Below are 13,792 nucleotides of genomic sequence, written 5' to 3'. Positions count from 1 at the left end.
GGACAATTAGTCCCGTGGACCAGGCAGCCTGCACAGTATTACGACACTGCACGGCAGAGCTCGCTTAGAGCACGTCTGCCATGATCAGCTGCTTAGCCATGCCCCTGAAGTGCTTTTAATTGATCTGTATAATAGCTTAAGAGATATTAAATATTTTAACGTTTGTAATGCTAACGCTTATTCTCACAGGTTATTTACATGAACTGTGAGTTTTCTATGTTATAGTAGTGCAAGAACCATCTACTGATGTTCTAGTTTCTGAAATGAGAGAGCCTACGCTTATTATGAAACTGTCTGCCTATTGAATATTTTAACTATGTAAAGAGCAAGATAGACATAACTGCTTATTTTATTTTGAATCTTGCTCAGCTTTTTATTAGAACGTTAGAACAATGTTTTTTAATATATGATTTTTCAGTGCAATGTTGAATCCTCAACAATAAGCTTTACTATCTAAATAAATGCCACTGAAAGTTCACATCACAAATGTTTACGCCAGAAGCTGCAACACCTCTTTTCTCAGAACTCCCACCTTTACCAAACATAAAACTCACAAACAGAATGAACTGTAAATCCAAATGCACTGTAATAAAACATGGTCTTAACAATGCAAAACATCTACGCAACATACTACCCATTTGAGGAGTCATTGTGAACTTTGGGTCTGCGACCTTCTTCACAGCCTCCTCCACAACCATCCTTACCTTGATTCTGGACAACAGCCTTGACTTGCTCACACTCACAGAAATATGGTTCACACCACAGTTAACACCTGCCCTTCATTTATTACAAATGATTCCACTTTTGTACAACTTATATACCTTGTGATCACGTAGCCATGTTTCAAATAGTTCTTACCTTGTACACCAATAGAGTCTGTTTTCACCAAATTATTTGAATCTCTTGTTGTCAACACTGGGAATACTACACCCTGTAAACCTAGATTACACATCACCTATTCACACTTACACAAGTTGAAATGTGTTTTTTGAGGAATTTATGGATTTCCTGACAACCGGACAACTAGATATTTGCACTGTAAAAATGTTCCCCATAATAAAATGCCCTTGTTGAAGCCAAAGGCAAGTACAAAAATCCAAGAAAGACTACACAGGTTTACCAAGGAAATTAATAAATCATACAAAGCACGTACAAACAACAGGAGATGGATGAAATCTTCTTTGCTCTTAAACTTTACACCCTTTTAAAAATAAAACTTACAACAAGCTACTTTTACAGTCCAAGTCTTAATTTGGGAGCTTACTAGTTGCAAAAACCCTCATGACCAATCTCAGGAAACTAGGACTACTCCAACAGATCCTAAACAAAGTGAATGTCAAACACTCATCCCAAAAAATCCAAAAGATTAGGGATGCCATTAATTGCTCTTCACTGCAATCAGAATCTGAGCGTAGACCTCTAACCAGGGAAGCATGCTTCTATGCCATGATCCTCCTCACTACTGTCTTCAAAAGGGACTTGAGAAAAGCCATTCTAAGCACTAACATTCACTCGAGTGTTCTGATACAGTACCACCAACCCTTGTCAAGGGACATACAGGTGCCCTCATGCATCTATTCAAAACAACTTTCTGGCCAAGACACCTTTCCAGGTGCAACAGAAAGCCCATCCCCTACTGAACAAAAAGCACACCCACTATAAGGTCAACCTCCCTGGCTAAAATGAAGAAGAAACGTGTTGCCACCTAGCTGGAAAAGTTTACTTCTTATAACCACTTTCTGGGGTTGGACCAATGTGGATTTAGACTTGTTTACAGCACAGAAGCCTCAATGCTGGAAATCACAGTAAACTTCCTATAGATCTATGATGAGTGTAAATATTGTATGCTGGAACAACAACCTCCTGCACACCTTATGTAAAAGGATGGGCATTGATGGTGCAGTAGTTAACTGGTTCAGTGAACTAAGACATGTAACTCCAGGTTAGATCCCTTCATTTTTCCATTTGAAGTTCCTTAGTGGTTCTTCCCTGCTTTTTCTTTTCAACTTGTATCTTGAAGGCTGGAGTAAAATTACATTCAATTACCGTTTCAAGTTACACACCTGTACCTCAAGACTGATAGAACTCACAACAATGACACACTAAGCCAGTGCCTCCCAGACAAAAGCTCATGGATGTCCTCAATGAAACAAACTTCCACTTGCTTTTAGAATCACTAAGCACTTCAAGGTCCTATGCCCAGCTTTGATTGTTAAAGCATAGGCTCTGGATATCTTCCCTAAGAATGGGAAACCTCTAGGCCTTAAGATGAATGAAACTTAGTCTGAACCTCCAACTGAAGCTGCACCGTAACATGAGGACTTTGCTGCACAAAAATGACTTGAACTCAGGAGTACTTTATTAACTGGACCTATGTCCTGCCTAACCCCTCTCAAAGCCATCCTCTACTGTGCAGCCAGACTGATTACTAATATCTAAGAGCTGCTCTCCAGCCCTGTTGACAATCAGCAGGAGCGCAGATGGAGATTTTGGCAAACCATAAAAAGAAAAGGGGGTATTTTAAAGGGCAGCAAGATTTGTAGACAGCAGTTTAGCCTCAGAGAATTACTGATAGTGCAGAGTTCATTATTTTGCCAAACTCACCACCTCATTTACCTGCCTGGATGGGGTAACATGAGGACGTAGTATAACCGCATGGGAAAATGCATGTTTTCTTGCAATCCAAGCTACACAACTAGGAACCTTGAGCTGTCTCTCTGCACTTTTTGTGCAGTACATTTATATGGTGATATGTATGAGTGTGTGTGGGGGGGAGCAACATCTGTGATATCTTTGCACAGGACTCTTTATCCAGGGGCAGGGGTATACTCTTATCCCATCTGACAGGAATATGCTACACATGTGCTATTGCCTTTGACAGGGGGTGCTCGCACACAACTGGGGTGCAACCTGAAGAAGGTCTCCCACCAGGCTCTATGATTCAGGCTGCAAGGTGTGCAATGAAAGGATATTGGTACCAGGGACCTTCAAAGGTGCTGTGGGACTGTCACCCTTGTGGTATGGTATCACAAGTCTGGGACCCTGCGAGATGCAGGGCCCCAGACTCGAGAAGATGCTGCGCGACCCTCATCCTCTGGTACTTTAGATGCTGCTGGCTGTCATCTCTGCCATACAATATTGCAGACTTGTGAGCACTATTGGAAGCTCTGTGCCCAGCACTTCTGTGGAACTGAAGTACAGGCTCATGGCTCTATCACATGTATTTATTTGAATATGTGATTTATATAGTGCAGATCTGGCTAGAGAACTGTACAGGAGAAGGTTATTACAAGGGTGTAGGTGAACATGATGGGTATGAATGGGAGCAGAGAGGGGAAAAGAATGACATTACAGTAACAAGTGAGGAGGCAGGGGTAGTGCATTCTGGGTGGGCAGCAGGGATTGGGGAATGAGGGAGATGAGACTGCAGGGGAAGGACAGTGGAACATTAGGGCTGCACGCCCATAGGGGGTATAGAGTTAGGGAGAAGTTAAGGTTGGGTGTGGTAAGAAAGAAGAGAGGAACAAGGACTTCTCTTCAAAGCAAAGCTGTTGTGAGGTTAAACTGCGACAATATGTTGCCTGAAGCGGGTCCTTACCTCTTTCCTGAAGTGAAGGTGGGATGGAGCCTGGCTGATCCAGACTTGCATGGAGGTCCTGACCTGGTCTTCTCTTTCTTTAATGCCATGGATTCCAACAAAACAATGCTGCTGCATTTGACCTTACTTCTCAGGTAAGGCAAGATGCTCGAGATGACCATTTAGTAGATGATGCACTATGTGTTGGATTTGATATGGGCTTGTAAACGCAACCAGTGCATTAATTTTCAGAGACCTCTGATGAGGCACGATGCAGCATGCAGAAGATGTGTCAGGATGCCTGACGTACGCTGCATGTTTGTTGTACTGCATTCAAAAGTTATGGCTTTATTGGATGCTGTGTCTATTTCCCCTATCACAGTACACGGTAATGCCCTATCGGATGCTATGTGAAAGCAGGCAAAGACAGACACACAACTTCATCAACATCACTGGAATTTATATTTGGAACATACAAATGGATTTGCTTCATTTATTAACAAAATCACACTTTCCAATATATATATTACAAAATAAATCCCATTTAGAAAGACTTGAAACAATGCTAAACAATGACTGTGATTCTAAGTGAACATTCATAGTACAGAAGTGGTTTTAAAATTAAGAAAAGGTTGGGTCATACAGTGGCATCCAACCTCTATTCTGCTCAGTTCGAGAAGTAGATAGATCCAAAGTATAAGCCAAAAACACATACCATAATCATCAAACTTCATTGGTTGTATGCATCTGAGCCAGAACCATAACTCTGTTAGTTACTGTGCTTTTGTCAGTGACTTTCACAGAGTGTTTTTATTACTTCAAATTTATAATTGGGAGGAGGGGTATGCATGTGTGTGTGTGACTCTGATATGAATAATTAAAAGTAACATTTTGTTTTGTAAATTAACATGAACATTTTTGTTTTTTTGTTGAAACAGAAAGAAAGAATGACTAAAACTAGTCAATATTTTCTCCATATGGATGTAGACCCATCGGCCTATTTTCATGCTTACCTATCAAATTCTGTCACCAGTGCCAGCCGACCATAATCCCACATTCGTTTTCTTATGATGGAAAATATTAACAACAGCACCTGAAACAAGAAGGAACCCGCATTTGTGAATATAGAAGAAATTTTTATTTAGTATGTAATGCCTTACCACAAGCCGACAATACATGTGAACGTTTTGCAGCTCCAATGATCCAATGGAGTAAGAGTCAAAGGATCAGCAACAGAGCCCTTGCCCCTATAAGGAATTATAAGGTTGTCCTAAGGACACCACTGTGATGTTTGAAGGGGTCATATACTGAGTGACGTCACAATACATCATAAACCCCCAGCTAACATCATCAAACAAAGCAACATTTTGGAATGCCTTTTGTTGGCAAAGGTCATAGATACATGACTGAGTAAAGAGAACAGTTTTGTCTCTCTACACTGGCTGACCCTTTTAAAATAAACCCCTCTGATCTAAAGTCATACTTAAGAAGAGCACAGAATAAGGTGCATGAACAACCATTTATTAAGAGAGTTACCACAGTCATGGTCATCTAATCCTTGGCAGGATAACAACTGAAGCCTCCAACCAATTTCCTTAAGGCACTCCTGTGGGGATAGCCTTGTCTTACAGGAATGACGTGTTCCTTGTACTAGTGCACAAGCTGCTGGATCTTCAAGCTCATGTTACTTGCCTTTTTTGGAGCTAATGTACTGTTAAAGATTTTTGTGCATCATTAACCATGTGCAGAGCCTAGTTTTTCACTTAGTAATATGTGTATACTTGAAAAAGTGCTATTGTCTTTGGAACAAATTTCCTTTGGCCTGTATAATTGCGTTTTCCTGATCCTTGTTAATTAGGCATCAATGTGGGCTTGGTAGCCATGTTTTCCAAAAATGATGTCCCTCCCTGCAAGTTTCATTGTTTGCTATTTCTACAGCACACAGTCAAGCAGAGTCATGCTTGTTTATTTACATAGGCATTGTTCTTCTCTCGAATAAATATTTAATGCTTGGTCTCAAAACTGTATCTCTCTTCAAGGCCCTTTTGCTAGCTCACTGTGCATTCTTCATTCATAATAGTTTGCTGCTGTTCACGTATCTAGTTTGTTCTACCATGGCGAGATAACATTAGCATAGGGTGGGCAGGATCAATAATCACGTAGTGGGATAGTGCTTAGGTGCTAAGGGAATATGATGTTTAATAAAACTGTGTTCGGGTTTGCTGATAGAATGATATATCTGCTCACACCACAATGAACCTGCACTTTCTATTCTGTTCTATGAGAAGATTTCCTACATAAACCCCTGATTGGGGGCGGGGGAGGGGTGAGCCTGAATACTTTCTGATTCTACTAGAAATGCTATCCATATCTTTATTGATTTTTGTTGCATCTTAAAGTATTTTTGCAATAAAACACTGAAATGTATTGTTCTGATCTAGAGCTCAATTATTGAGCAGGTACTTAAATTAACTAAATGTTTGAAGTGTTAGGGGGGGTGCCTTACCTAGGGGACACAGTGCCTCATTAAATTGAAGTTTAGCACCTTTCAGGGTTGCCCACAGCACCACTAAACCTCAGATGACGAAGAGGATGGGCACAATAATTGCAAAGGGAATGCCCAGGATCTGCAGCAGGCAAAAAATAGATTCCTTGTTCAATGGTGCCACCGTTCTGTAGGTGGCACAGAGGTAAGGAGTCCAGATCAAGGGGTTTTACCTGCACACTAAAGTGGACAGGGACTGTCTGTGGGTGGTAAGAGAGTGGGACTTAGGATCACATAATGATACATTCTGCTTCGTCTTTGACCACAACAATGGATCTAGCATCCCGAGTCTTACACAGAGTACAAGTTACACCCCATCGTACTGTGCTAGAAATTCACTGAACCCGTTATTAATTGTTTATACTTTATTTAGTGTGGGGATTTTGAGCACTCATCTGGCCAGAAAAAGCAAGGAGTATAGAGTCTGTCTGTAGGCCATCCTGTAATCTCAAAACCATTTCACCTTCTTTTTCATAGCCTCAGCGCGGGCACCAATATTTTGTGGGTGTGACTCCGCAAGATGAATCTGCTGGAAATCACAGAAAGTAGCAAGTGAAAGACGAGCTGCTTTCAGCATATAGAGAAAACATAAATGTTGAACCGGGCCTTTCTGCGGGATCATCCCAGATGTTTGCCTTCCTTTGCTGAACCCGTTTTTGCTTGCTTTTAGGACTCTGAACACTTTATTGCTGCTAACCAGTAAAGTACTTGTGCTCTCCCTTCTAAACATAGTAAAATTGTCCTACACCTTATTGGATTATTTAATTTACTCTCTAAGTCTCTAATATAGGGTACTGTCTGAATTTTGAAAGGTTTAAAAAACTGATGAAAACCCGGCTCTTAAGTAACAACTGCAGTCTTTCTCCGAGACTGCTGTATAAGCTCTGGGATGCTCCCCTGGGAGTGATACCTGCACTTTACAAGCATAGATCACATAACATACTACAGGCATCCAGAATCTCTAAATGAAATGCTACCAGTGGGCTGCAGCTCTCATTGTGCCACCCACTAAAGTAACCATGTAAAACATGTCTCACGCCCGCCACTGTAGCCTGTTTTTGCAAATTTTAAAACTGCTATTTTGACCTGGCAAAATAAACCTTCTGCCAGACCTAAGCTTTCTTTTTTAATACTTATAATTCACTCATAACGTAGGAACTTAAAGGTTCATAGTGCAGGGTTCACAGTATTTAAAAATTAGGGCATGTATACTTACATTTTACGTGCTCCGACAGTGCAACACTCCTAAAGATGTTGTTCACTGTAGCAAGGCTATCTATCTCGCAGAGAGCCAAACACTGGGATAACTTTAGTTTGGGAACAGATAGATAAAGAGTTCTTCCACTCATTTGAAATGTAATTTTAAATCCAGTTTAATGATAAACTCAGAATCCATTTCAGAATAGCAACTTAAATTCTAATGGGGTGGACTGGAGTGGGGTAGGGTGGATTAGATTGCAGTGGGGTGGATTGGTGTGAGGTGGGGTGGATTGGAGAGGGGAGGATTAGGGTGTACTGCACGATTTTATGATAAAGCATAATTTCATAAATTACACAGAAGAAATAAACAGTGTTGCACAATATACAGAACAAGATAATCGTCATCTTTCAAGAACAGCGCCCATGAACAAAAACAAAACGAAACATGAGCGCCAAAGGTTAACCATAAAAAATAAAACTTTGCAATTTTGTTTGCCCTATGGGAGACTTTTTTGCCAGTCCCATGCCTTTTTTTTTAAGCAGGATACCAGAAGTTAAAATAAGCATTTGCAATGCAATAGGTCTCGCATTTGCTTGAGTTAGAGCTATTGGGAGTGTAAATTAATAACTGGGCTTTTCTTGTCACATAAATTAGTCAACCCTGACGCATAATTTTGTCTTTTTTGCCACATAATTCAATGGCACTGCATACAACTAAAGCACTTCCACTTACCTTCTTCCTCTGTATGCAGCAAAAAATGAAGAAAAAAAAATCCATTATCTATTATATATTTTTTATATTATTATTTTAGGGTACTCCCAACCTAGTGAAGGGGACCCAGAGATGGCCTAGACAGAACGAGCACATCATGCGGTTGGTTATAGGCAAAAATGTTTTGTAAAAGGAGTGCCCTGCAAAGCATTATGGGGCGAGTACAGCGAATATTGTAGTATCTTGACTGTAATGCTCAGAACTGCCTCTAGAGGACACCATAATATAAATAGCATTTATAAGAAACATAGGTATGTAACCATATAGTCAGCCCCTAGAGGGCATAATGACATGAAAACAGAATGGTAGAAAGTAATTCAGTGTAATCATATCTATATATATGTAAAGCCCCTTGAGGGCGTAGTGCCTTACACATTTCATCTTCAGATCTAGTAGGCCTATTGCAATACTATTACAAACAAGGTCCTTAAAACACAAACTACTTCCAGCTGTAAAACAAACGTTCCAGCCATGAGAAAGCTTAAAAAGACATTGAATGGTGGGAGAGGTTAAAATGTTGCCCTCTCCCCCCCACCAAAATCTAGTGTGGGGTCCAGAGATGACCTAAACAGGAAGCTCATGTTGTGAGGAACATTTTGATGGTGATCCCGTTGTCCTAGGACCACCACACAGTGAGTTATGGGCAAACATGTTTTGTAAAAAGGAATGCTCCACAAAGCATTATGGAGCGAGATTCCAAGTGCAGCGAATATTGTAGCATCTTGACTGTAATGCTCAGGACAGCCCCTTGAGAACACCATAATAAAAATAGCATTTGTAAATTACATGGTCATGTAATCATATAGCCATGAGAGAGCTTTTAAAGACATCTACTGGTGGGAGAGGTTACTATTTTGCCCCACCCCCAACCTAGGGCGGGTACCCAGAGACCTAGACAGAAAGAAAGTGTCATGCTGAACGGCTTGGTGGCGCTCCCATTGTCGTAGGACCACCACAGACTGGGTTATGGGAAAAACATGTTTTGAGGAAAAAAAAAAAAAGCCTCACGAAGTATTATGGGTTATTGGAAAAAATGTTTTGAAAAACAAAAATGCCCCGCAAAGCATTATGGGGCGAGTTTCCCAAGTGCAGTGAATATTGTAGTGTTGGCTCTCCCCCTGTGCCGGGACAGCCGCGTTGAGGGTTGTTTTTTCCCGTTTGAAATGCTACAGTTTGTATATTTGTCAAATGCTAAACTTGTACGTAAATGGTAGTCATGTAACGCACTCCTCAGATCAAGTTTGCGCTATATGAAACTTCACATACTACTGTAAAGTGCTCCTCCAATCATGTTCGGGCTATATGAACCTTCAAAAAAATAAAAAAGAGCCCTCCTCCAGCTTGCAGCCTTTGTCCGCAGACACCACAAAGAAACAGCAGCATGCCCAAAACACTCGTACGTAAATGGTAGTCAGGTAAAGCACTCCTCAGATCAAGTTTGCGCGATATGAAACTACACGTACTCAGGTAAAGCGCTCCTCCTATTAAGTTCATGCTATATGAACTTTGAAAAAATAAAATAAAAAAATTTAAAAAAAAGAAACCCTCCTCCAGCTTGCAGCATTTGTGCACAGACACCACAAAGAAACAGGGCATGCCCAAAACAAGGAAGAGGAAGAAACATATAGTCACGCAGGGCAAAGCAACAAGGCAAAAGAAAAAAAGTAGTGCGCCACACTAAGGTATGTGGTTGATCGTGCAATATTCCATGTAATAGGGTCAGTCTCCGTGGCGATAATAAAGCAGCCTCAAAGCGGGATAAATGTAAAGCATTTAACTATGAAATCAAGGGAATTTCGAAAGGCAGGCCAAGGAGCTAATGAAAGTGATGGGCATGAGATGGGTGTGGTGCAAGCCCACAGATGTAGATTACATATTGAGATACCGCGCACACATGGTAGTTCCACCTAATATAAATACCAAAATAGTACCTCAATCACTTTGGGAGCAACAGGCGGGCACTGATTAAGTTGAATCAATCAGTACTTGGTCCCAGCTCCGCAGAAAGGAACAGTAATGATGCTAGTCCTGCAATGACCAATTACAAGGCTGTAAAGATGAGTGCCACACAAGCCAATAAATGATAAAAAATGGGCGGGCTCCAAGCCCTTTTGTTATCAATAGTGTCTCACAACCGAGACGCACAGGGTTCTGCAAAGTCGGTCCTGGAGAACCGGGTCCATGCCATATTTTTAGCATATCCACATTTAGAAACAAGATGTTTCAGAAATCTACATTTTTCTAAATGTGGATATGCTAAAAATATGGCATGGACCCAGCTCTCCAGGACCGACGTTGCAGAACCCTGCACTAGGGCATGCTATCACAGGCTCCATCCTAAAAATAAGGAAGACCTATAAGCAGAGTGATCAAATTTTTTTTTAGAAGAGATAAAATTAAGAAAGGAGATACAGAGAATAAATTAATCAAGCTGATCAATGTACAGCTGAATTTCTTTTTACAATTTTCAGGGAACAGCTGCCCAGTGTGCTTAGTAATATCCGTTCATCTAGCAATTTCATTTGGACTATTATTTTGAAGTGCTGGCGAGAGAAGGTGCCAGAATTTCTAAGCAGCATAGAGCTTATGAAAACCTACTCAACCACAAACAGCATATTACTGACCCAAAAATCTCTAATTCTCAGGTGGTTGGGCCAGTTCACTACCAGAAAGTACATTTAAAAGAACTACATAGCTAAACCTCTAATCTCCACCCTACAATCTTCCCAAATCCTCCTTAGGATTTGCAAAAGGGACGCAGAGGGGGCCTAATGTGAAGTGCCTCATACAACTGAGTTGTGCTACAGCGTTAGACCTTTTTCGTCTTTGCACTCCCACACCCTCCTCTGGGCCCAATACAAGAGAACACATTGATGGGTAACCTCTCCAGCAACATACCATGTCTGTTAAAAAGCTCAAGGGTGAAAGATCCAGTGAAGGTGGGGCAATGCAGTCCACCAATGGTTTCCAAACATTGTTAAATCAAAACCACTGCTTCCACATTATCCTCAAAAGAAGCGTACAGAACATGACATTTGCACTGCTATTGAATGTACAGGATTACTAGCAATTATCTCTCCCTAGGTCCATGCTAGAGTTCACTATTTACTAATTAAAATCACCTATACTTTTGATTTCAGGAGAAGCTCTTACAAGATATGCGCAGTAACAACATCTTGAAGGCGCACAATATGCATTTGGAACTGTCAAAAAAATAAGGTCAAACCCAGAAGTATTTCCTTCTACTGTGAAGTAGAGGTTTTGTTCAGGCCCTCTTATCTGTCTGGTTGTTAAAGATTTTTTTGTGCATATTTGTTTTTCTGCATTATTAGCAATGTGCAAATGTTGTTTTCACACACACCAGACTACACATGTATAGTGTCCATTATCAGCAGAAGTGCATTTTTCTGACCCTTGTTAACTAGGCCTCAGTAGTAGCCTAGATACTATGATTTCCAAATAGATGTCACTCTTGTCACTGTTGCCTTCCCTCCTTCTGCGCATCTCAGTTATTTCTCCAGCACCTAGTCAAGCAGATTATTATTATTATTTCTAATCTCATTCATGCTGTTTTGATAAACTGAGAGTGCGCCACCTTTCAGTGCGACTCCTAAACGCAAGTTTGTCTCCGCGCCATTGTCCATAATATTGCACTAGAACAGAGGCAACGTGATTCCCTCATTTGCATGGGGCCACGTACGCATACAAATGAGGGAACACCCCCTGATGATGGCCCTGGCACTACCTGTGCATCAGCGCAATTTTTATTATAGAGGAGGGCGACAAATCCCTTCTGTAATACTAAAGTGCCCTGGGGCGCGCAAAGCGGTACCCATTGCGCCCCCAGGGCACGTTGTGTAATTATGGCCTCAGGCATTTACTCTGTAACGCTTATTTTAAAATGTTGTGATAAATCCTTCAAACATTCCATTGATCTAGAACTCGGTCAGTGAGCCCTTTTATTTATTGACTTTATAAATGATATTTTGATGTATTTGGAGGTGCCTTAACACTGGGATGATTTGCCTTATGAAATTAAGGTTTAACGCTGTCTCTCATTTATCGAATTGTGGGCATTCTGTATGAGGTAGATTTGGGGGTATCTGAAATTTCGAGGTTCCCCACAGCCACATGTTGTCAAATCCTTTCCTCAAACAGGCAGACAGAACTTAAGCCATCCTGGACCAGGTTATACAACATTTGCAGATTATAGAGAGGAAACCAAGTCTCCCAACTCCTAGATTTTCAGATGGCAGAAAGGGAGAGGCATTTCTAACAGGTGGAGAAACAAGTGGAAAACAAACAATGAGAAAATGTTCAACTACTATCATTTTACACCTGTACGTAATCTGCCCGGAAAACAGAGGAGTAGGACTATGGAATGCAGACCTAGCCAAGCATATGTAAAATGTTTGCAGAGTCCTGGTGTGCACTTGAATATACGTGTGTATTCAGGGAAAAAAATAAAATAACATTTTTTTTTTAAAAAGAGTAAAAAAATTATTAAAACCATATACCGAGCAACAGACCACAGACATACTGAATAACTCTAGAATGTGCCCAAAGCCATTTGATAGCTCAAAGTTTTGCATAATCTGTCAATCTCCAGGGTGGTAACAAAGTAGCCTCAGGGCGGGACAGTGGTTAGGTAGCGTCATGTAAATAACGTACGGTGTGAGCTGCCGGACCCAAGCTTTTATCGCAACATTGTCAAAGTGGATGTCTGCTCTAACTTACTCTTTGAGCCGGACATGGTACAATGTCGTACTATGAATGAATCCTAAGAAAAACAGAAATTGGGGTGAGCCAAAAAGAAATGAGAGATACACTTACCACAAAGCATCCAACATCCAAAAGGAGCACAGTAGGGATTCCACCAAACGTCACTCCCTGCAGCACGCTGCTCCCTTTGGTGCCCGCTTCGAAACATGTGTCGTTATTCAGCGTACCGTTGTTAGGAATCCATGGGGAAAAAGGAAAAAAATCACTAGCTTTGGCGAGCCGTGTGTAACGCATCCTGGGAACCTACCCTGCAAAGGAATGAAGAAAACCACAGTGGTCAGAATTCCATCTGGGAAAAGCAAATGTTCCACTTTAGGACTCTGTTTTTTTTTCGTAATTAAATAAGAGATTTTTTTCTTTAAGGAGTCTTTCACCTGAATGTAGTACAGCAGTGGTTCTTAACATTTTGACTTCTGGGGACCCCCAATAAATTATTACTGGAACCATGGGATTACCCCCACCCCCAAATCATTACTGGAATCTGGGGACCCCCCTCACTGAGTCTTGACTACTGGCCGAGGGACCCAGTCTAAGCACTGTCAAAGATTTGAACCATAAAACAATACATAAAAAATACATAGGAAAAAACATTCACACAAATACACAAATGATGATGCATTTTATTTAATCCGCAAACATATAAATAAATACAAATATTAATATTAGGGTTGGAACTTTTCTAAATTCAATGGAGGCCACTCCTCATCTATACTATATTCTGTTTGATGATGCACTGGCACCGCGCCCACGAATCAATCGCAGGAGATTCATTACATTTTTAGTCTCCAATTTCAAATTCATTCACATTGACAGTATGTTTTAAAATTTCCAATTGTACATTTTGCTTCTTTATTTATATTCACTTTATTTATCTGTTAATATTATTTAATCTTCTAAGTAGTCGCAAACCCACTGC

General features: G+C 40.8%; 1 protein-coding gene across 3 annotated transcripts in view; it reads right to left on the bottom strand.

Annotated features, from left to right (window-relative positions):
• Positions 1-13,792, bottom strand: part of TMEM63A (transmembrane protein 63A) — a 304,333-nt gene that overhangs the window by 194,514 nt on the left and 96,027 nt on the right. For all 3 annotated transcript variants that reach the window (XM_069236185.1, XM_069236186.1, XM_069236187.1), the window contains exons 2-3: positions 12,928-13,124; positions 4,591-4,670 (exon numbers count right to left, since the gene is read on the bottom strand). In XM_069236185.1, the coding sequence (XP_069092286.1) occupies positions 4,591-4,670; positions 12,928-13,110 (263 nt within the window). In that variant the 5' untranslated portion in view covers positions 13,111-13,124. The remainder of the gene's footprint in view (positions 1-4,590; positions 4,671-12,927; positions 13,125-13,792) is intronic.

Source organism: Pleurodeles waltl, chromosome 5 (genome assembly GCF_031143425.1).
Source record: "Pleurodeles waltl isolate 20211129_DDA chromosome 5, aPleWal1.hap1.20221129, whole genome shotgun sequence".
In the NCBI taxonomy this organism is placed as follows: domain Eukaryota; kingdom Metazoa; phylum Chordata; class Amphibia; order Caudata; family Salamandridae; genus Pleurodeles; species Pleurodeles waltl.
The sequence above is the reverse complement of the archived record's forward strand: the minus strand, read 5'-3'. Positions and strand labels throughout refer to the sequence as shown.